The 25,586-nt window shown below is 34.7% G+C and overlaps 1 protein-coding gene across 1 annotated transcript; it reads right to left on the bottom strand.

The window, feature by feature from the left end:
- Positions 1-25,586, bottom strand: LOC135195910 (hemicentin-2-like). Its single transcript, XM_064222770.1, has 7 exons — positions 25,195-25,586; positions 11,641-11,761; positions 7,146-7,357; positions 6,102-6,312; positions 3,623-3,750; positions 2,583-2,757; positions 1-2,018 (listed from the first exon to the last, which is right to left on the bottom strand). The coding sequence occupies exons 2-7, from the start codon at positions 11,687-11,689 to the stop codon at positions 1,831-1,833; spliced, it is 963 nt and encodes a 320-aa protein (XP_064078840.1). The 5' UTR covers positions 11,690-11,761; positions 25,195-25,586; the 3' UTR covers positions 1-1,830.

Raw genomic sequence — 25,586 nt, 5'->3', positions numbered from 1 at the left:
AGCGACCTTCTCCTTGTGGAGGCAGTGTTCATTGATAAAAATGGAAGGAAGCGTTTCCTTGATATATTTTAAAAGTCTGGAGTCAACAAGAGACAAACGGCTGTTTATTGGATGCTAATGATAAGTTTGTGCATACATGTCTGAATATATCTACACACATACATAGTACAAATATATGTTCATTTATGCATATACATGACATATCCAAGAATATTTATTTATAAGTATAGTTATGTGTATATGCTGAACACCACATAATGAATAGCAGGGCACATTGGAAATGAAAAAACCTCAACCCGTTTTGCTTGAAAGTAACGAAGTACAGATGGAATTGGGGTTATTAAGTCATCAGTAAACGAAAACGAATGAAGTTACTTGCAAGGAAATACTAGCAAGTTCCGTGCATTAATTAAGGATTAGGATACAAATAAAAGGATCTTAACACTCGGATAAGGACCCCTTGAATTATAAATATTCTAATTATTCACTAAAATTCCATCTGTGAATTTGTTAGGTCAGTTCATGCAATTATAAGTATATTTTTTCTCTCCCGAGTATTATCGTTATTGTTTCATTTTCAAAAGTAATTGACAAAATTATCTTTTCTGCTCATGATCTCGCATGCTTCGTTTTTGAAGACAGCTAAGTGATATTACAGTTGTTGGGTTTCCACATCATCATACCCCAGTTGCTACCATTGAATGTCAAAACAATGGGCCAGTTTCAGAGAAACAGATGAAATTAAATCATTTAAAGGATGCGGCATCAAAATCTCTCCATGTAAGATTGTCATATCTCTCATCATTCGTTCATCTTTTGTAAGATGAAATCATTACAAATTTGTGATCTGGAAGGGAATGCCCATAGCAAACACAGAACCTGGTTCTGTTTGATTGAATTTATATATTTTCTATGCTTCCATTCATATAGGCTAGCGACAGTACATTCTTTTACAACCAAAGTTTTCAGTTCTTCCTGAAATCCTTTGCTGTTAATACAATCGTTTTCCTGACTCTGACACTCCGCAACATAAGAAGGAATAGATAGTACTTGGGTGTTCATTTCTTACGTATATTGTGGTTAAACTCGAGGTGTTACTTTTTAATTTGGTAAGAGTTTATCACGTACTTCAGATGTAATTTATTGTAAGCAGGTGATAGCTGAGGACAAAATGCGTGTACATATTTAAATGATGACATTAATATCCCCAATTAACTATTAGTCTTGCGAGAGCTCATGCTAGTACGTTCCAACCACTTTCTGTATACATAGCATTTGGTGACAATTATTCACTGTATTTCTTATGCGACTGAATATTCTCGTTCATTTGTCCTAAGAACGGAAATGTCTCTTTTCCGGATAAAACACTAAACATTTAAGGACTCCAGTACTGACAGATAATCACCAGATGAACACTTTGTTTCTAGTAATGTCTTCCTCCCATTTTGTGAATAGATTATACAACATTATATGGAGATATGTTACTACCTTAACACTAACATAAAGACAGAGCTCCGTCAGAAACTGGAAGATGCCATCTATACTGTGCTTTCGAGCGCGTCATTCTCAGATTGTCATAATCAACGTGGTCCAAAATTTCTTGTAAGGAAAGGCTCAGTCGATTGTAAAATTACGTCCAAATTCTTCTCCAGTGGAAATCTCCACAACTTGAGTATTTTACTGATCTCGTCATTATTATCTGTATAAATCCAGAACCAGTAACTCCCGACACTAAATTGACGGATCGGAGGCAATTGTGATGGAAGTGATCGGCGATCGCAGCTAACAGCTGCATCGAAGTGAAAGGAAAAGTCTGCACGCGCTTAGCCTTTATCTGTTAGTGAAGAGGGAGAAAAGACGAAAATGGAGGCACCACGGGACCACTTTGTAGAAGTTGAGGTCGTCCTTCGATGAGGTGAGGAGACAGAAGGCTGCAGCGGTCATGACGCTAAAGATTAGATTATTGTGGGCTAAGGCATCTCCATTGCTCGTGGTTTTCATGGCTTCGGGAGTTTCACCTGCGAAACAAGGGGAGGAACATCTGTTGTCAAGCAAGGCAACGAGAAAGTGAGGTCATGGTAATTGCTGACATTCAAGTTTTCATTGAAAGGAAATCATTCATTGTTTTTTCTATTGAATTTTGTTGACTATAGAGTATTCTAGTGACTGACAAAAACGATGATAATTCTATTTTGGCTAATCGAAGATGAAGATATTCTACTTTGGCCTATGGATCTCAAGATAAGGTAAACTATGAAGATGTGCTTATAGTTCTATGCTGAAGGATAACATTTTGTGGAAGGCACATGACCACTGATGAAAGGAGAGAAGCAGCTTTTCATGAAGGAATAGATAGTACCTGGGTGTTCATTTCTTAGGTATACTGAAGAGAGGAACGTTTGAAACAACAGAGCGCTATGCAACCCGAACTTGCAAACTGACTTTATTAGAAACTTGACCAAATGATAAAATTGGAAAACAATGCCCCCCCCCCCCCCCCATCCATCTCCAGGATAATAAAGGATCGAGGAATAAATGAACAATGGGGCCAGAGGCACTACCCAAAGCGTAGAATATCTTACTTTGTAGAACATGCACCACAACGGAGACTTTTTTGGCGTTGGCTGGTTTGCAGGAATATCTGCCGGAGTCAAGTAACGTGGCGTTGTACACCAAGAGAGACGATCTGGTCAGTTCGCCCCTGTGCTCGGTGACCACCTGGATCTCACGTCCTCCCCTCCTCCCGTAGTTTACCAGCTGGAAGTTAAAATGATCACTCATCAGTGAGGATGTCATTTAGCTATGATCTTCAGCCTAGAACAGATAAGATCAAAATCACTAACCCCCTCAACTCCCATGTCTATTAATGACATCAAGGAGTAGCTGGAATATATTCCCACTAAAGACATAGTATAATTCGATGCATGCAAATATGGTGATGTCATTATTTAGGTACCGGTCAGTTGGAATATTGTTATTGATATTTAGTGATATTTGAGAGAAGTAATAATATTATTATCTTGGTGATGATGTATGAGACCTTTTACTCGTCGTTAAATAATGTTCTTGTTAATCCCAGATACACACTACATATATATATATATATATATATATATATATATATATATATATATATATATATATATATATATATATATATATATATATATATATATGTGTGTGTGTGTGTGTGTGTGTGTGTGTGTGTTATATATATATATATATATATATATATATATATATATATATATATATATATATATATATAATATATATATATATATATATATATATATATATATATATATACACGAGTATATTTGCATTTGTTCAACCGTATGTACAAGTGAGAGAAATCTGAATCTAACCAGTAAATCTGCTAATTGTTATGATTAATGAGATGCAGAAAATATTTCTCCATTCTTACTCCCTTGTACATAAAGGTTCATTCTACAAGTTATATTTTAATAACATTTCTATTTATAATTAAGATAATAGTAACCACGAGAAAAGTGAATCGCAATAGAAATAAAAACAACAAGCAATTGAATATGGCCAAATTATAGAATCATCTAGTTTAGAACTGCGGTAAAACCATTCAGGATGATAATGAGCGCTTTACCTTGTCTCTGTGATACCACAAAATGAATTCTGGAGGTGTCGGGCTGAAATGGACCACGCACGTGAGGTTCAGGGTGCTCCCCTTGTCGAGATAGACACTACCGTCTCCGAGGAGTTCTGCTGAGGGCACTGGCAGGAAGGGAAGGAAATTACTCTTTAATTAATATCTTAACTGAGCACACGCACTGATCACAACACACACACACATGCATATACACTTGCACACGCCAGTACATACATGCTCTGAAATGACTGCCTAACGCATTGATCCAAAAATATTAACAAATTAAGTTTTTTCGAGGAAGACACTAATAGTGCTCTTTTAATTACTTTTACGCCATAGTAGGTTCCAATGCAAAATTCAAAGGGATCCCTACTAGACTGACTTGAATTTGTTTCACCAATGGTGAAATTTGTTCTTATTTAGACAATTAAAGATTAGGTTAGAGGTGACAAAGAACTGGTTATTCTTTAAACGGGGGGGAAAAAAATTTGGGTGGTAAGACCTGAATAGAAGCAGCGAAGGTCAGAGGTCGATACAACTTAAAGCACAATCAATGAAGCTCTTCCCACTAAACAGAGGCGTTTTGAAAGCAGTATAGAGAGTTGAAAAGCACAGAGAGAGAGAGAGAGAGAGAGAGAGAGAGAGAGAGAGAGACCTTAATTGATAGATAGATCTCGAGACAGGAAATATTATGCTGATCAAAAGTTATGTGCAATTCAGTGAAGAGGAAGCTGAATATCGTTTAAATTAGAGTAAAATTCACCGTTTGGAGAACTAAAGAAAGCACTGAATGTCACTGGAGTGTGAAGGCGATAAAAAAAAAAGAAAAAAGAAATACCGCGGCATGTGATGGTAGCGTCGATGAATGTATATAAGCATCAAGAATTTGAGTATGGTGTTATCGAAACGGTTGAATGTTAGCATAAAAGGAAAAGGCATGTGATGATTGGTGTTACGATGACAGTCAGTGTTTGTCAACGACCATGTGGAGAAAAGAACGAACTTGGAACCGAGATGAGAACGAAGGAATAAATAAGAGGTGTATTTCGAGATTAAGAAATGCTGAAGAATTGAGAGATAGTAAACTGCAACGAAACAAATTGTGAGACGTTAAGAAGGATGGATTATTGACGCTGTTGTTGTTTTAGACATGTGATTGTGAAGAAGTGTATTTGCCGTATTAGATTAATTTTGAGGACATTTACGTCTTAGAGCTGATGAATGTACAAATGCCCACGAAACACAACGGCGTGGGCAAAATAGAAAACTGACTTACTGAAGTAATTTATGTGGCAAAAGGACTTTTAGTGACTAATGTGTCCCTTTGACTAACGGCTAAGAATCCGGTAATTTTTCTACATGAGTTCCTAAGATTTTTATCATGTGCTGTATTTTTCCAAGATTGGTCATGGGAGGGAAATTGACTATTTTCTTATAATTAGCAAAGAAACTTTACCTCGATGGTTTTATGAAACACGTGGATGTACCCATGTATTCTGCTATGGGCACAAAAAACTAATGTAAAATAAAAATGAGGCAATTATAAAGATGGATCAATACGCTTTATCTTCATGGTTTGAATATTGATCAGGAGATGTAAAGCTTTTCCGATATAAATGGAATAAAGTATAAACATGAAATGGGTTTATGTTGTATTTCACAAACAGTGCAAGTCCAAAATTGCCGATCTATTGTTCACAGTTCATTTTCCTTGCTTATCAAACCTAAAAGTAATACATTTTCGTCACAAAGTTTAACTGTCTGTTGGTTAAAATGTGTATCTTCTCATTTGCTTGGAATCATATTTTACAAGTATGTGAAAAAGCAACCCCAACACACAAACATACACACGAAAACGCACATTATGCATATAAATATGCGTATAAAATATAGGTGTATAATTCCATATATATATATATATATATATATATATATATATATATATATGTGTGTGTGTGTGTGTGTGTGTGTGTGTGTGTGTGTGTGTATGTATACATTGCTTATACTCGTATGGGTGGTTTGCGACATGCGATAAGTAATGATATAACTGCAAAAGTGTATTGACCGTCCTAACTAAATAAAGCAGATTATTTTTTAATATTTTGATGAATAGATAGATAACATTTACTGTTTTGCCTCAAATAGGGCATAGGCAAGAATCGTAAATTCTATGATAATTACGGATTAAAGGTAGCGTTTCGTGATTGAAGATTACGAGTCTATCAGAATTCTCAAATAAATCGTGCAGTAACGGGATGGAGCGCTGAATTCACAAGTAAATGAGTTATTCTTTTATAAAGAAGTGAAAGGATAATGATAACAAAATCAAGAAAAATGTACAACTCACTGTTTAGATTGAAAATCATGTCCAATAAATGTTTTAGAAGTTAACCATTGACACAAGTATTAGTATTTTCTCTCTCTCTCTCTCTCTCTCTCTCTCTCTCTCTCTCTCTCTCTCTCTTTGCTCACTCACCAACGACTTCGAGTTTGACGCTAACGGCGGTCACAGGCTTCGTGGAGATGGAACATTCGTAATAGCCGGAGTCGGAGGGCTGTGGGTGCCGAAGGACGAGGACCCAGTCTCCTGACGAAGGGTCTCGATGGGCCGAAAACCTCTCATCGTTAGTGAACGTGAAGGATCCCACAGTAAGGACATGTAGGTCCTTGTGCCTTATCCATGATACCTGAGATGACGGGGAAAGAAAGCAAACACAATAGCACATTATAAGTCATTAATTGCCTCACCCCCCCCCCCAAAAAAAAAAAAAAAAAAAAAAGCTTTTCAGTAGAGTTTTTCTGAAATGTTTTCAGTTATTTTTAGTATTTTACTGGTAAACCTACAGTAAAGTACATAATTTTCTAAAATGTTTATCAAAACATTGAAAATTGTCAATGCAAAAGTCAGCAATGATAAAGTGCTGAACTGTCAGCAGTAACTCGGGGACCACTAAATACTTAATATGAATAGAGCGCTTGATGAACTAGACCCTTTTTTGGTTTTCCGGTTATCAGTTAGATTATAGGCTAAATGAATAATTTCCCCTTCTTTGAAAGTACTGATAAAAGTGTTCCCCCCAAAACAGTTCTCAGTACACTGTGAGTTAATTTGAGTAGACGTAAGCCTGAAATTATAAACGGTTTTCACTGCCTTTGAAATTTCCCCACCGTAATAATAAGCTAAGGAAAACGTCCAAGTTAGGAATTGTCTCCACTTTTCGGCTAAAAACAAATGTTGCAAATTTCTCAAAATGTCTCATGTGTCCCCGTATGGTCACATGTAATGAACTGCGCCGTCGAAAGTTATCCTCATATCGATGTGATTTTTCATAGGCTCCATTACGATTACTTGTTGCAGCCGCTACAGTCTCCAGTACATACCATTATTTTCTTCCCCAGTATTCATTAATATCATACCTGGGCCATATCCCCTTTCTCTAAGAATAAAAATCTGACTTTTGTATGGACATCGTCTAACTTTATTTTGTTTGTTTGGTTTAAAAATAGCACTAGAACTTACAGATTTGGCTCCGAGGTTTCTTGCCTTGCAAGGAATGTGAGCTGGAGCCCCGACGGCTGCCAGGACCGACTTGGGCGTGTCTTTGGCAAAATGCGGCCCCCTCGGAGGAGGAGCGTTGCCCCCCTCCCCCCAATTCCCCCCACTGTCCTCAGAGTCAACTTTATTCCTGTTGGGTTTTCCACGAACTTTACTATCGACGACCAAAACGTCAGCTGTAAAAGGGAGAGGTAAATTAATTACTAAGATAATTTTTTTATGTAAAGGAGGTAAGATGAGGAGTCATGATATACTCTAGGACTGGAAGGAAAAGGAAAAATAAAAAGGAAGGTTAAAGAACTGAGCATGTTGTAGAATGTCATTTGACACCAAAGTGAAGGAGCGGGATAACTTCGCTACGAGGTAGATGAAAAATGTTGTTATAGTAGCTGGTGCGTAACATTACATTGGATGTCAACTCTTTGAAGTACCTTTTAAAAAACGTAATCTGTTCTGATAAAACCTACTGTTAATATGCAACACGACACTGCAGATACTCCAAAAGCATGCATTTTGCTCCTCTGCGGCAACAGGTTCAATTCTCAGCGCCTCGTAGTCAACACCGTTGTAGGAATTTGGATAGATAACTCTAGATTCAAAACCCAAAATTATGAGCAAGATATATACTAGATGGAACTTTTGTCATTGTGATACCCGAGGACCTGAACTTAAGGGTAAAACTGTCTAGTAATTCAAGACACCAATTTCAAAACATTATCATTCTCAAGAAGTCCTCTGAGCAGCCAATCTTGGTATATTCATGAATATCAACTAATTACGCATAACAAAAGAATTATGAAAACGCTGGCGCTTTCCATTAAACGGACATATTCTGTTTTTATTGGGGAACACAAGGGAGATTATTATGAAAATAAAACGGGTTCTTACTACTAATGATTGTTTGAAATAAGATAGTTAGCTTTGAAAATGATGGGCAACGGTTATGGTAGAACAATTTCCTTGAAGGATATAGAAGTAACGCACATACTTGCATCACAGGGTTTACTTGTCTATGGAGGAATATCTCACTGAAAAATTATGGAACCAAAGAAGCCTTACCTGGAGTAACACAAGAAGACATCATTTTGAATTCTCTAAAAGAATAAGAAAATCACTCTGTTGCCTGACTAAGAACATGCAGCAGTAAACTCCAAAATTGTTATGCTGGAGGTGACTTGATAAAAAAAATTCCCGTAACTGACCTTCGCGAAAGAACAATTTAAAATAACTACGGGCCCAGCATCTGGTAAAAAACGGGAAAATTTTGCAAAATGTTTTGCTGTAAGTCACAATAATTTCACAATAATAACGAAAAGATCGGCCCTCAGAAAATTTTACAAATGTATTGTCGTTGTATATATCACTAGTTGTGTATTACAAGTCCACATTGGTGCTCGACATTTTCTTATATAAGATTTTGTGATGATTACAAAAAATGTTCACATCCGTAGAGTTTTCGGAAAGTTTGTACAATTTAACCAAGCATTACAAATCGATTATCAAGAATGCAATCAGTTTTTCTATCACATGAATATGTCATTATGAAACTAATGCTTTATTTCTCGAAAGAAAAGCTGTCACATGAAGTTTTATTTGTTTATCTAAGTATCCCCCTACTTTCTAACAACTATTCCGTTAATTACATACTAGGCGTTCCAAGCGACTCTCGCATACTCTGTGTTAGCTATCTTCCCTGATAAATTTGCGCGGATGGATAAGAAAAATGTAATTTTGTACTATACGGAGAGAGACACAAGTGGCTTTGGTAAATTTTATATATATATATATATATATATATATATATATATATATATATATATATATATATATATATATATATATGTGTGTGTGTGTGTGTGTGTGTGTTTGTAAATAAATTCTTTTGTTTTTCTCAAGTATAAAAGGCCCATTAAAACACTCTGGTTTAAAGCTTAAGGACCATATTAATTTTTGCTGGACTGACTCCCACCCTTATGAAGTAATAAATGACAAAAGAAGTTACATTCGCAAAATATATAGTGGGAGATATGCCTTTAGGTCATGCCTGGGGTCACAGCTAGGCTGACGTTGGTTCTGTCAATTGTCTTAATCTGCTTCTTTGTTGCCTTAAGGAAGATACTGTCTATATGGTTAGAGTCCCAGGCTCCATTGGAAAGGTTGTTTTATCAGTGAAAATTCTACCATCTGACATTTGCGTTGACAGCTGCTTTTGTATAAAATTCGGGATGAATTCCAATCCGTGGTATGGTTCGTGTTATTTATATGATGGAAAATTGCCAAACAGTGTTGTCCATACCTAACTGAGAGCTTATGTTGAATTAATCATTCCGAGAGAGGTTTTCCTGTGAATCCGTAGTATGACTTATCGCAATCCTTACAGGGGATTTCAGACCCCTATGTCTTAAGAAACTGGTTTCTGTTGTACGTTAATTAAGAATTTCCCCAATGTATTCAGATAAGTGAAGTGGTTTATGGTGGCCTAAGGTTCATGTGATCTCTTGTAAATTAGCCACGTGAGGGATTATGATTTTGTTTGTGAATTTTTTCTTTTCTTAGTTTTCAGTGGAGTTGTAAAAAAGGCTCATAGCTTCATGTATTGCTTTCTCTATTATGTGCTTGGAGTATTTTAACAAGATAAGCTGATTTTTTTTATTGTTTCAAGTTCTTTATTAAGAAAATCTGGAGAGCAAATTCTTAGGACACTAAGAAAAAGTTACTTTCTATGCCGAGTTTACCTGAAATGTCATGATCGCTGTAAAAATGTATGAAAGTGAAAATGCTACTTTCCTGAAGACTTGAATATATATATATATATCTATATATATATATATATATATATATATATATATATATATATATATATATATATATATATATAGGTTTTAGTCTTCCTTTTCCCGAAGATAGATATATGAGGTTGTTTTCCACAGGGGAGAAGAGAAGCTGAAATTCCTTTTAGCTCAACAGTTTCGGCCTCCATTGGCCCTTTTCAAGAGCTGTTTATTAACTAGCGCATAAGGTTTACAGTACATTCAAAGTAAAATATAAGAAACAGAAAAATAAAAATAAGCAGTTAGATAAACATTGGCCATTGAAATACAGGAAAGTCAGTTACTGTAACAACCTATCTAGAATGATTTACAACCAGTTCAAAGGTTTCAAAACAAAAATATCTGTTAAAACAATTCATCTGGCAATTACAATATGATCTTAGCGAAAGGACAACATTGCTTAGTTTGCAACCCCATGGCAAAAGGAGCCGCTCGACAAAGGCGCCTCATACCACAGCAATCAGGCATAACACATATAAATTGAAACAATCCTCTTTTTTTTAACGATTTATAGCCATTCAGTGGTTTCATAACATAGAACAACGCTTCAAACACGTTTACAGTGAAAAGAAGTCTTTGTTTAGTTTGTACTGTCCATGAACTATACGTAAGAAAAAAGGATATGTTTTAAAAACCCCTGAATGATTATTAAAATTGTTGTAATCACTTATGTCAATGCGTGCAGCACTTTCAAGTAGACATCTCTCTACATAATTATTCCGCCTCAGCAGTACTCGGGAACAATTCCACAAAATGGCGTCATTTCATGATTGATTATGGACATTAATGGCATTGCTACTATCATTTCTCCTGATACTATATTTGTGCTGACCTTTTCGCACCTCAAGTTCTTTTTTCGACTGTAGTACTTCTTACATGAACATGGGATCTGATAAATAATACTGAATATGATGAAGGCAGACGTTTACTTACTATAGTTTCTTATTTTTAAATCATGTTTTGTGAGATTGTTATGGAGCTTGGCAGGAAGGTACCACACGGTCTATTGATTATTTTACCCACATGAATGGCCCAGACTGAATTTCAGAGTCGCGAACTAACAATTTGGGAAAAATTGTCAAAAATCGGATACAGATATTGTTTTAATATAAAGATTTAAAAACCAGTTTTCGTGTACTTTCATTTGTCTGTTAGTATCCAATCCCCTCAAACCAAAGCCTTAAAGCAACTCTTTGGAAAAGATAGATTACATAACGTGTAAATTTTGATTTCATATAATTTCCGATAAACTTTACAAAGGAGGGTGACATTCTTTGTGCTGGCCAGTTCAACTTATCTAAAGAAATGCAAACCCATAGTAACGTTATCCTGTCTTTTTCGTTATTTATTTAGAACAGTTTTTTCCGTATTTAGAACATTTTAAGCCGTAAATTTTGGTATCATCAAGATAAAGTTTCCAAAGTACTGAAGTTATTGTCCAAAAAAACAGAAAAAGGAAAATAAAAAAATGAGAGATGCTTGAAAAGAATTTGCGTCATACAGACGGATCGTACAAATTCATTATCTATATTTAGTGTAAATGTACACTAAACTAGACATCATTTTAGCCTTGCGTTTATTTCATAGATTAATGAGAGGGATGCTAGAATGGGACCCACGAAACTCACCGGCAAAAAGGAGAAGAAAAGCTGTATGGAAAAGCTTTGAGCTTAACATGTTGACGTCGCCGACCTCTATGGTGAATGATTATTTGTCCTCAGGCTTTGAGCTTCCAACGTCAATAGTCACCTGCAAAAGAAAGATAAACTGTGTCTTAGTACAAAAACAAAAAAGGTAATCTTACTCTCTTTGAAAGTGGGCTTTTACTCAAAACTATAAAGATTTTAGATTATGGCAACATCCCATAAATCGCGAAACGGTCCAGAGAGAGTAAGAAAAGAAACCTATTTTTGTTGCAAGGGTGTTTATTAGGTATGCCAGACTCTCTAGAATAATAAGATAAAGGTTTTCTACTACAAGTAAGTGTGTAGTTGCATTATTAGATTTAATATGTATATTTAAAGTATGCCCAAGTTAAAATATCAAATGCTATTCTCCAAAAGGAAATGTTTTCAGGGAGAATGAAGATATTCTGTCAAAAGCTTCTAATCTGATTCCTTTTATGGCGTGATCATTTAGAGCAACGTGGATTGTCAGCAGCGGACAAACCCAGACTGCAAACTGTACACGCAACCATGAAAAAAATAATTTAGTTGACATTGTTACCTTCACAGCTAATCACTGTGAAGCATCCATGTTAATGCATCGACTTTTGTTGACGAACAATGCCTCGCAGTGGAGATAGTGTGCGTTGTGTTCGTTAATTTACAAGTCATATCTCATTATATAGAAAAGCAGTGTGACCATCCTCCACTATCTGGTCGAGGTACTTAACAGCAAACGTTTATTAAAATTGAACTTTTATTTTGCATTCCCACCATTCTGAAAAGGATGACAAATACCGTAACAAGAGACTGCGGCTGAGCGCTTTCATGTATTTCTCCGATTATTCGGTTCATATGGTTTTATCACAGAATACCTGTAAAGAAATTAAGTTATTGATATTCTCTGGCAGGCCTTGACTTCATCATGTGGTCGTATTTTGAAGTATAATTGGAATATCTAGTTTTCATACCTCTCTATGCCCGTAGCAGCTTTGGTTACCGAGTTCCGAGAAAAAGGAAAAATTCAAAGGATCATCTTTAAATTGTTTTCCCTCAACCAAACATTCCCCGAATACTGTGTCTGCCTCACCTCTGGGCGTTTCCGAGTACCGGCCGGCCACCCATTATCTTTTAACCAGGCTTTGCAAAAGAGTAGGTATTTAGTCAGCCTGACAGGACTACCAGAAAATTCGAGTCAGTATAATTTTCCTGGAACAAAGTATTTCTTCTTTATTTCTATGACGTTTCCCTTTGCGTTTTCTTTAGTAATTTCTGCTGGCTAGTATGAAGACGATACCGATCACAAATCTTCAAAATTCTGTCTTCATGTTGATAGTTGAATTTAGCCATGATTTTTTTTTTAGTTAACTGTTAGAGTTTGAGATCGCAAAGAGGTATTTCTACACTCATATTATGGTTATGTAGTTCGGTTACCACTATTAGAATTACAATTCTCATGGATTAGGAATACGTATCTTAATAGTCGTTACAACCTGAACTTCAATTGTTCACAGGGGGCTCCCCCCCCACCTCTCTCTCTCTCTCTCTCTCATTTGTGGTGTTCTGATGAATCTCTGTTACTAGCTGAGAAATGCCGGCTGGTTCAGCTAAACAAAATTTCGGATACACGAAAAATGTCAAAAGTTTTGCACTGAAATAGGTTACCTGTTAATAATTCCATATTTGAAATTAATATTATTATTACTCCATTCTTTCACTGAGCATGAAAAGCAGCAAATACAATGAAGCTTATTTGTGTAATACTAGGTCGTTTTATTTTATTTACCTTTATTTCTGAAACATGAAAATGGAAAATCTTATCTTACAATAACGTTGAATATACTGAAGACTTGCTGCAATTTTTTTTTCTTAATTCGTTCATGAACCTTTATTTTTACTAGAGACGGTTTTACTGTAACTATAGATCTGGTTTTGTATCTAGACCAGGAAATTAACTTTCATTCCCTTTTCTATTTAATGTGCAAATCTTCCAGGTAGAGGTAGTTCAGAGATGCTTGTATTTTGGAGCTTATTTGTCGAACACTAAGAATTTATGTTGATGTATTTGTGGACTTGCTAAGTCTGAAACATTATACATGCCTGAATTTCAGTTGTATTTTTACAGTCATCCTCTAACCATTGCTTTCATCTTTTTTCTCATAAGTTTCGGCTGGAACAGGTGCAGTCATCTGAACTATTGCTGAATGAGCTGACTATAATCTCTCTCCATAGTTAAACTATTATTTGTTTTATTAAGTTCACGTCAATATCTGGCTGGATTTTCAATTGGCTTCCATGTCATCATCTGGTATTTCTCGATGGTCCACAAACCACATAGTAATCTACAATCAGCGTTGCTTAAATTTGCCTATGGATTAGAAGGTAAAGTTTTTAGCCCTATAACCATATATGTCTCCACGGATGATACGCGGTTTATTTTGCTAACAGCAGTTTACACACAGACACACACACACACATATATATATAACATATATATATATAATATATATATATATATATATATATATATTATATATATATATATATATGTTTATAAATATATATTATATATATACATATTGTAAAAATATATATTATTCTTAAATATGATATATTATATATATATGTATATATATATCTATTTAATATATTATATTATATATATTAATATTAATATATGACTATTATATTATCTTTTCTTTTAGAATAAACAACTTACGTATCATGTTCCCTACGAAAAGTACCTTAGACAATAATGAGAACCCTTTGCAGATATATATGGGGAGAGGAGGTGCTTCTTGATACATGCTATTGCTTTGTCTCTGAAGATGGTTGCAGCGTCAGATTTCATACACATACTCTTCTAAACTATTCTTACGCATTTGCCATGTTTATTCTCGGCTATGACATTTACATATACATGTATATATAGTATATAAATATGTGTGGGTATCTATATATTTACGCGTTAGTGAGTGAGTGAGTCTGTGCATTGTTTGGTCATCTGTCTTCTCGAGATTACATACTCAAGAAAAAAGGCTTATATTTTGCTGCATTTCTCAACTTTCAAACACATCTTTTAGTGATATGGCGTTTAGATATTTTCACTTTTCGTTAGGTCAAAGGTGACTATATAGGCACATTGAGAAGAGCTTTCTTTCAAACTGTGAAAATAAGGCATTTTCGGGCTTATCAGAATTAGTTTTAGGAAGGAGTTCTCGTATTTTCTTTTTTATCTAATATTATGCTCTTCAATAAGATTTCCAGCGTAATAAGAAGAGTTGTATTTATACATTCAAAACCAAATCAAGATTTTTTCGAGATCTGCAAATTATAATGTAATATAGATAAACATTTATAGACTAATCGATGGATTATGAGTGAAGTAGGATCCTAATGATAACAGTTCTTGTGTGTGTGTGAAATTTTCACACAGTTAATATAAACAGCCCCGTCTCCCAGAACCCCAAATCTATAGAGACAACTATAAGAATAAACTCTAAAGATAACAATCGAGAAAACATGATAATAAGTTAATCAGGAGGGTTCAGTCTGGTGATAAAATGGGTTGAAATTCTATAAAATAAAATAAGAAAAGAAGAATTATAAGAACTGGAGCGGGAAAAAGGGAAATAACAGTATCGAAGTAAAAAGAAAGTAATGGAGGGCAATGAGGGCAGATGGAAAAACCTGGGCAGTGAAAGAAACGTATTACAGGGTTGGAAAAGAAAAAATAATGCAGTAAAATAAAACATAAAGAAATAAAGCCCATTTTTAATTGCATCTCAATTGGATGGAAATTGGCTGCTTGAAAGGCAAGGGATAGGAGATGCCGACAGGAGTATTAGTAACAGAAGAGATAGTAAAAGTAGTTGTCATTGTTGCTTTTCAGTTTTAGCTGCTTCCATGAAATAACAATTAAATATAGAAGATAAATGGCATAGTGAGCTTAAAGGTGCAATTTCCAAAAACTAATTATGGGTATGAAACAGAAAACGTAAGCTTCGTTACCTTGCTGTTGAAAAAAATGGAATAAAGGCAACATTGCTAAATAAATACATTGCCTTGATTCGGCTATTTCAAGGCTTGAAAGAGAATAAGATAAGGAAAAAACGAATCACTTTAAGAAATGGATATCTAACTAATATAAGTCCATTACTGCATTTTAGGAATATATTTACAAACCTGAATTATATACCATCGAATACAAGTTTGAATTCATCTTCTTAAGATAGCAGACAGAACAAAGGTTAGGAAGTGTCTGTTAGAGCTATGGGACTTTATTGTAAGTTCGGATCCAGGTAGAATGAATGATACAAGATGGTCATCAGTCAATGGCGGTCATGGAAGGTCGGATCTTTGGAAAGACGATTAACATGGATTAGAGCAAAAAGTCTCAAGGTTTGATAGAGTTTTCAGGAACACACCTAGACATCGGCAGGGAAACACGTTTTGTCGTAAAATGCAACATGTGCACAGAAAAGAAGAATGAATTTATTTTACATGTTAAAATAAAGACAACCAGAACTTTCCAAAATATGTCAAATGTCATTGATGTTTCTAGCTTAGCGACAGAAGAATCTTTCTGCATCTGGATTTATATAAAGAGAAAACTAAAGATCAGAAAAAGGGAAAGCGGGGTCGAGTCTTGCAGATGGTGTTCCGAAGGAAAAGAGTTCGAGTCGAGGTGGTAGAGAAAGAAGACGCTGTGTAAGTTTTAAAACTGGTTGTCTCAGAATACTTCAAAGGAAGGAGAGTGTACGTAGTTTCGAGTGACGAACTGCTGTTCTATACAGAAGTGAAAGAAGCAAATAGTCGTTTCATAAAGCTATAAAGAAGTTACTTTTTCTCGAAATTTCTTAAAATTCACACTAGACTGTTATCCAAGCAGATTTTTCACAGATAAATTAAGTAGAGAACAGAATGGGAAGCACAGACCCATTAAAGGTGCGAGGGAGAAGTAGGGACAGACTAAAATGATGAAAAGAAAGTTAATACCTGAGGGAAACTGTTCTGAAAAATATCAGGTGGATTAAAAGCATCATTATTAGAAGGAAAAATATTATGAGAAATATAAAGAAAATAAAATTATTCTGAAAATATCACAGGAAATTTTGTCTTTTCAGTAAGCATATAAACTGTAAATCTATCGGATACAGACTGATGAGAGTACAAAGTGACGAAAATATCCGGACTTTTTATTCATACTTGCGCAGAGAAACATTCCTCTTCAAATGAAAAGAGAGATAGCCCTGGCAGTATGAAATGGATGAGGAGTAACAACAGGAGGTGCGAGAAATGGCTAACGCGCTCGCTCAGATCTGTAGCTGATGTAATAACTAATATTAACACTGAGAGGCGATGTGACAAACCTCAGCCACCAAGAGGATATCCTCCTCAAGATATATCGATATGGTCTCCCATTCACATCCACTGTAGCAACAATGTCCCGAAGAAGTTGTAGATATGACAGAAAAATAAGACACCTGTAGCATTACCGAGTATATTACCTGTATTTCATATGGTAAGAAGAGCAACATCTGTACCGTAATAACATTCAGGTTATTGTATATCATACGTTTTACCCTGCTGCTTATTTTGAGCGTACGGTTGGCCTCACATTTATAGGTCGACTAATATACCCGATATTAGTTAAAATCATAAAAATTTACTCAGAATTGGGGGGTCGACTTATACGCCGAAATATACGGTAGTTAAAATTGAGATAAATAAAAGATTAAAATTATTACTTTTACGGTTCTAACGACAGCGAGTGTGACTTCAATGGGTATGACCACTACCATTTTCTCACGCTCTAACTACAAGGCACTCGTCATTTCCCACCGAAAACGTACGTAAGGGTATGACTTTTCCAGGTGGAAAGAACAAGAGAATGGTCGTCTGATGTGTTTTATCCACTGATATCTGAAGGAAAATATCAGGAAATACTTTCTCCCTGTCACGTCCATCTCTCTCCTACTGCCATTTACAATTGTCTGCAAAGATGGTGAAATCAGGTATAGAATCTGTCTCAAATCATTTCTGCGCAGATTACCAGATATCAGGTTGTAGGAGAGGAAGGGACAAAACAAAGCAGAACTGGCCCGATGATATCAAGAGGAGAGAAAGGGAGGGTATGAAGAAATACTTGAGAATCGAGGAAACATTTTAGAAAAGTAAGATAAAAAGAGAGAGGGGCCGGGGGAGGGCATATAAAAACAAATTCAGTACACACACCAAACCAACGCGTAGCCGGTAATGAAGAACTGACACCTCCCAAAATCCCCATTTATTTATGGTGTGTGTTTGTCTTTTAGCAAGGTATTTCAGGAACGAGAGAGCAGGATTTAATAGGACGTGGCATTTACATTCTTTAAGGTTTGAGTGGCTTAACTTCTGGTAGATCTCAGCTAAGATGAGGTAGGCATTTAGGTAATAAATCGTTTACTTGAATGGGATCATTATCTCATGAAAGTGTCCCAACAGACAGAGAATTTGAAGAATTACATTCCAGTTTACAAAGATGGAAATTACCTATTAAAAGAACAAAAATGAAAGACTCGAGACTCGGCAATGGCAAAGACCGAATTTAATCAAAAGAGGTCACGGGACGGGGTATCATGTCAGTGAATGATAAACAAATGATGGAATGAGAGATACAACAAGAAGTTCGTCGAAACGGGAAGCGGAGAAAGAAAGTATCTCGGAGAAGAGGCCCAAAAGAGTCACAGGTTTTATGAGAAGGACCATCAAGGAACTGATCATTTTAGGAAATAAGGCGTATAGCCACTCATTCATGAGAGAGACCGAACAGAAAACAAAGGGTAACAGATAAATATGAAGTAAAGAAGTATGGCTAAGATGATTTGTTAAATAAAATATAGAAGAGTAATGAAACTGAGTTGAACTTAGCGTCGAAAACGCTGTTTGAGGAGGAATACTGGTAAAAGTGAGAACAGAACCTGAAAAAAACCAAGACTACAATAAAAATGAAAACATTCGTACAAAATTAAGGAAACGTCAGAGAAAAGAATTGGTGGGAGTGAAAGGGACAGAGAGGGTGATAAATCGGAAATAAAAATATAGAAATAATAAAATGGTAGAATGTACTGTATAAAAGTACATGAGAAAATGAAGTGTAGGAATGACGGTGAGCAAGACCTAAAAAGAAGGGGAAGGCAGAAGGGAAATAAGAGGTGAAAAGTGAGAATGGAATGTTGGCTGAAGTATTAAAAATCTAGACATGAAATAAATGAAAGAAGGCAGGAAGACAGAAAAAGAGGAAAAGTAAATAACTTTTATTAAATATAGATGTAAACAAGAGAATTTGGCGGAGGACAGAATAGAATTCATGAGAGTAACTGGCAGTTGATAAAGAAAGGAAAATTATAGATTCTTGGCGGAAAGGTACTTAACGTGGTAAGAATATTAGCAAACAAACGAAATAGACTGAATTATTTTGGTAGATAAAGAATTTCAATAAAGACCTAAATGTGAAAAAAAGAGAAATATAATATTTTCGACAGGAAGAAAATATATATGAATGGATATGGAAAAATGTAGCAATAAACATTAAAACAAACACGGTTAATGAAAAGAAAGAAACCTTGGAAGACGTACAAGACCTTGTTTTTATATTTCCTGACATGCCATCACACTGTTGAAATATGCCCAAGAACACCTTTCATTCACGGTTACCATATAATCAATGTCTTGGGTTAAATTGCCCTTCTGGTATGAAGACTTGACACATACACAAGAACTAAAGAATCAAATCTTTGATTTGACTAATTTAGAGGAATCTTCCTTTTTCATTTCGTAGGGAAAATGCATTCATTATTAACAATTTCGGTCTGCAGACACATAACAAGCAGAAAGTAACAAGGAAACTCGTGGTCGATCGAATGTTCTTTCATGAAACACAGCACTGCTTTACCCTAACAGACACAAACGAATGGAAATTCAGGTAGACGATGGAGGATCAATATCCAGGGTAAATAATGGGAGATGTGAAATAGACTACAGAGTAGTATAAGAGTGCTGTTATTGAAAAAGAAATACTGCAGAATGAAGGGGAGAACTGCTATTCCACGAGAGATACAGAAAGAACTTATTGGAGGGGAATAAGGAAACAAATTACACGAGTATAAAAATAAACACATTAGTTGTGATCTAAAATATTTAGAAAGTTCTGTGAATGCAGTCGCCAAAAAACTCATGAAAAAACATTTTAGAAAATAATTTTATAATGAGTAGAATAATGCATTACAAAAGTTCGCTTATCCATTAGAGTGTGAATGAAGGTATGTATGTTAGATATTCAAGTACTGAAAATTATTTAGCACAAGAGGTTATTCCGGTGAGTTTCCCAGATATGATTTTAAGTCATATGAATTGGATTGGAGTTGCCCAAGTAATACCTCAAACCCATTCAATGTAATACTTATCCTCTTTTTACAACTAAGAGGAATTTTGGTGATGCCAAAATTTGTAGTGCTCTGCTTGAGAGAGATTTTCTTGCTTTTGCAGCGATGGATTCATTTGTGGAATTTCACGTTTTACAGGTAAACTTTATTTTGATAAAAGCTCCAGTTGATCGATTGAAGGGCATAAGCATACTTCATATTATCTTGCTCTTGATCCAAAATTAATATTGTATTGTGAGTTTCCAGATCCGGCTCCTGACTATTTTTGTGATAACTGGGGGTCATGTGACCTTTGAATAAGTCACTGTCAGAATCGCTTCGGTCTGATAATTTCAAAAGACGATGGGTCACCTTCCTGTCAATTCGAAAGACGGGATTTGAAGTAATAATGATACAGACGAAAACGAAAACACGAAATTTCGCTATGATAATGAACTTTTATATATATCATTAATTATAATAAAAGACAATCTTTCTGATACCTTCAGTATTATTATGATACTGAAAAATCCATCTGGTAAGAATCTTGAGCTCACATTCGTGTGCACACCACACACACACACACACACACACACACACACACACACATATATATATATATATATATATATATATATATATATATATGTGTGTGTGTGTGTGTTTGTGTGTGCGTGCGCGCGTCTGTGTGTATGTGATGAAATTAAACAACATCAGGTAACATTAATTTTCACAGATTTTTATTGAAACTTATGATTATATATATATACATATATATGTGTGTGTGCTTACACATATATAAGAATATATTCATCAATATTTGTATAAAAACTCTGAGAAAAATAAATCTGTTAACAGATGTTGTCTAATTCCACTGTTAAAGCATTAGTGCAATACATCCTAGTTGGTCCATTATGGAAATCCTTTCTTCCACATGATGCAAAATATTTTCGTTGGCGATTAAAACATTTTGGCGGTGAACTGCATAAAGCTTTTTGAGGAAAAGACTCGTCATTTAAATTTGTTATTTGTTTGGTGAGAGAAATGGGAAAGGTAATGGTGTTTCATTTTTATTCAGTTGAGGTAGAAAAGAACGTCTGTTTGGATTATATCCACGAGGAAAATTAGAAAAGACAGGAATTTCTTAATTTCCTTTATTTCTAATCCTGGATTTGATATTTCGAACTAAAATATCTGTTTCAAGATTACTTTCTTTTATTTCAAATTACTTTTCCGTATTTCCTCGGTAAATATGCAAATATATTCATTCTTATATTGACGGCATTTTTTTCACATCATGTACATGAAAACATTAATGAATTTCGTAACGATAAAATACTAAGAAAGAAAATGTAATACAAATTTAATAGGCAACTGTGTTTTTGTATAACTAAGTATTATAAATTAAAAAGAGCTTAGAATATTATGGCAAAATTTCTGCTAACAGTGCGATATGAATTCATTCATATCATTAATGACGTAATTACGAGCCATTCCTTTGATAAAACCAGGAGTGGTGAATTCTCGCTCTCTCTCTCTCTCTCTCTCTCTCTCTCTCTCTCTCTCTGAAAAAAGTACATACAAAGATTATATATACATATAATAATATATATTATATATATATATATATATATATATATATATATATGTGTGTGTGTGTGTGTGTGTGTGGTATATATTATATCATATAATATGAATATGCATATATGCATGTATGTATGTATGTAATCATTGACGATATATTGCATCATCTCTCTGACAACTGCCCAAAAGCATTGCAATTTGTATCCTCTTTTTTAATAATAGCAAATTTTCCGTTAGAAATATGGGACCTATAATTTTAATTTTTTAGGATGCTGTAGTGACCGTTGTTTTTGTTGTTCTTTAGAATTATATATATATATATATATATCTAATATATATTATATAAAGTATAATATAAATATAAATAAAAATATATATATTCATAGGTGAATATGCCAAAGCGTGACCGAAATAAAATCACGCCGACATAAATTATAAGGGATTGAGAGTTCTTCGTGATTAGCCTGCAATTTTCAGTGCAATGTCATGGAGTGATATCATATAACTCTTCCATGTAAATTGCTTTACTGAGCAATTTTTTTTTGTATTTGAAAGAAATAATTCCTATAACTCTTCCATGTAAATTGCTTTACTGAGCAATTTTTTTTTGTATTTGAAAGAAATAATTCCTAATATTAAGGAAAAAACGGACTAGACAGTAAACTATACCCAAGGAAAGGGTCTTAAAATCTCCCTGTGTATCTGCAAAAAAAAATAAAATAAAATAAAAAAAATAATGAAAAAAATTTAAAAAGAAAAAGAAAAAAGTAGCAAAATCAGTTTCTACTTGATGGTTTTGTTTGTCCTCGATGTCACACCATCATAAAATGTATGATATTATTTGGCTGGCGTAATTATACAGTTCCATCTATGCTTTGAGTTAGATATTTTTTATAGCGAAACTTCTCAGTGTTTGCATATAAGCGAAAAAAACGGAAAGATAAACGCAGCCCTTGATGATTTGAAATCACAAAGATTTTTCATATTTAGGTTGTCAGTTTAACTCTGTTTCCTCATAATTACCGGAATGATTAAATCCTACGAAATGAAAAGTTCAAATAGAAGCCCACGTGTTTATTCACTCGATTTTATTCTAGCTATGTATTTTGGATTGATATGTCAAAAGTGCTCGCTGTTCTCCGACTGTTTTATTCTAATGTTGGAAACATTCACTGCAGATGAATTAATGGAAAATGTTTGTGGATGTATTTCAAAGATATTGTTGGCTAAATAAAATACAGCCTTAAAACGTTCACTGTATTTAAAGTGAAAGAAAGCGCCCAGTTCTATAAAACAGCACTGTAGATTTCTGTATGACATTAGCAGTTATTTATATTGAAAAAATGAATAGGTGTAAGAAAATCTTTCCCGTTTCGTCTTGATGGGGGGACGAACTTAATTTGTGCACAACAGAACAAAGGGAAGGTCTGCAATTCATTGTGAAAGAAAATAAATAGAAAACAATTTATTCCAAACTAGAATACTAATGAAAAGGGACAAATTCTGGTACACAAAAACATTACAACAACCGCTCATACTCATGATATATAAAATAACACCATACATTACAGAACTAGCGATTAAACGAAGGGAAAAACAACACGGGAAACATAGTATGTACATCTAATAGATAAAGAGACAATAAAAGCAATTTGTGAGTGTAAAATCGTTTTGCCATCCTTTTAACGAGAATATTAATCGTTACTTTTCATGTTATTGCCGCAAATTTTTTGGTATGTACATTTATTCTATTCCTCATTCAGTATGTGCGCTCATAGATTTTAGATTTGATTTTTTCATATTTCATTAATTTTACCTGTTCAACATTAGTTTTATTACACTTTTTACAGAATAACTATCAGCTGAATTTCTAAAGTCTATATAATTTTTGGCCTTCGTCTGTAGCTTTAATATGTGATTTTAGCCAGAAAGTTTTCCATATTTGAAATTTTCCATTTATTGACATAAAATTCCGACAACGGTATAGTCTCTCTATCTTTCGAGATCATCTCCGAATGAAGTTAGTAGTTCCATGGTCTTTTCCCTACCTCCAACAACGATTCACGGTAATTAATTAAATTAGGAATAATGCTTTTTAACAAAGCAGAGCCTGTACCCATCCGACTTGCCCAGGATTCATACCTGGGCACTCTCAGTAAAGACCCGAGGATGCTAACAATCATAAAATAAATTTGTCTCAGCATTATTTAATCCGTGGCCTTCATTTCCTAATTTCTTCTATAATTTATAGGTATCTTTTGTAAACGTGAGCAAAAACTTCTTGAACGTCCTAAGCGCAGGTAGTTTATATATCAAAATAACACCAACATTGGTTCATCTATATGATTTGTACCTTAGTAATTAATAAGTCCTTGATAAAAGTTGGTAGTGAGTGAGAAATGATTAAACTTTGCCAAAGGGAGAGGAATGTAAATCAAACTAATCGCAGTGTATGACCGCCAGGTAGACTGGGTTAATGAACTATATTTCCAGGTTCCAGGGTTCATGTATCCTCTCTCTCTCTCTCTCTCTCTCTCTCTCTCTCTCTCTCTCTCTCTCTCTCTCTCTCTCTCTCCGCCTTCATCATTGATCATAGGATGAATATATAGCTTCAATATTATCATTTATTCTCTCGTCATTATATCTTATATACTCTCTCTCTCTCTCTCTCTCTCTCTCTCTCTCTCTCTCTCTCTCTCTCGTCTCCATCATTGATCATAGGATAAATGTATAGCTTCAATATTATCATTTATTCTCTCGTCATTATATCTTATATGCTCTCTCTCTCTCTCTCTCTCTCTCTCTCTCTCTCTCTCTCTCTCTCTCTCTCCCCGGCTTTATCATTAATCATAGGATAAATATATAGCTTCATTATTGGCATTTATTCTCTCGTCATTATATCTCGTATGCTCTCTCTCTCTCTCTCTCTCTCTCTCTCTCTCTCTCTCTCTCTCTCTCTCTCTCTCTCTCTCCTGTTCTTTGTTGACAATTTGAATGAATATCCATGAAGGTTGCATATGTTCAGGTTGTATTTGCAAATAAATCCGCGGCATCTGTATACAAATTGTGACGGCTTCTGCTGTAATGAGATGATCAAATATCACTTTGATGAACCGGTCCTTTGTATGAGTTCTATGTTATGCCTTCGGTCGTGAGTTGATGAGAAGTGTTAGAGGGGCAACTAGGTATTCATGATATTATAGGTGTCTTCCCTGAATATATATATATATATATATATATATATATATATATATATATATATATATATATATATATATTCAGAACTTTTGTCATATGTGTCTTCACCAGCAAGGACCTGCAGTTTTTTTCTTCCTTTCTTTCTTTCAATTATCATGAATGTCATACCTTAGGACTGACTCAGATTTCGAGAGCCACTCTTCCGAACTTAAGCATTTTTATGCGCATATATAAACATATATGTTAATCAATTTTCATGTTTTGAGAAACTATTTGCTGGATAAAATAAAAGACCTTAACAGTTCTTCTCCTTGATCCAGTTGTAGCTTACCTGGCCTTTCTTGGTCGTTTTATTTTTTGCTCAAAAAGTTTTCTTTAACATGACAAATTATGGGTTCTGGCTGAGTAAGTCACTGAAAGGCGTTAATGTACGTATACACGGTTCTTTCCACATGTTGCAAAATCATCTTAGTGATAAGTACCATGAAGTATGAAATCACGATTTCGTCAAGTTTTCCTCAGCATTCGTTTTCATTCTATTGCATTATTCATTTTCAGCACAAAGCGTGATATACTATTGCCGTCAAAACTCCTTCATTTTATTGATGATCAAAATCTATTGTTATGCACTGTTTTACGTTGTAGGTAGAACGAAAGTTTGGGCGACGCGAGACTCGAGCGCCACAGTAAACATGCGAGGAACATCAAGCACGAGCACGAGCA

The sequence above is a fragment of the Macrobrachium nipponense genome, chromosome 11 (genome assembly GCF_015104395.2).
Source record: "Macrobrachium nipponense isolate FS-2020 chromosome 11, ASM1510439v2, whole genome shotgun sequence".
Classification (NCBI taxonomy): domain Eukaryota; kingdom Metazoa; phylum Arthropoda; class Malacostraca; order Decapoda; family Palaemonidae; genus Macrobrachium; species Macrobrachium nipponense.
This window is presented reverse-complemented; position numbering and strand designations above follow the sequence as displayed.

Bases quoted from the DNA above. Each gene is read 5' to 3' on its own strand.
- LOC135195910 (XM_064222770.1), bottom strand. From the start codon at position 11,689: ATGTTAAGCTCAAAGCTTTTCCATACAGCTTTTCTTCTCCTTTTTGCC. The intron at 6,313-7,145 runs GTAAGTTCTAGT...CCGTCATCTCAG, and splicing joins GAAACCTCGGAGCCAAATCT to GTATCATGGATAAGGCACAA. The intron at 3,751-6,101 runs GTGAGTGAGCAA...CCTTCCTGCCAG, and splicing joins CGTCAAACTCGAAGTCGTTG to TGCCCTCAGCAGAACTCCTC.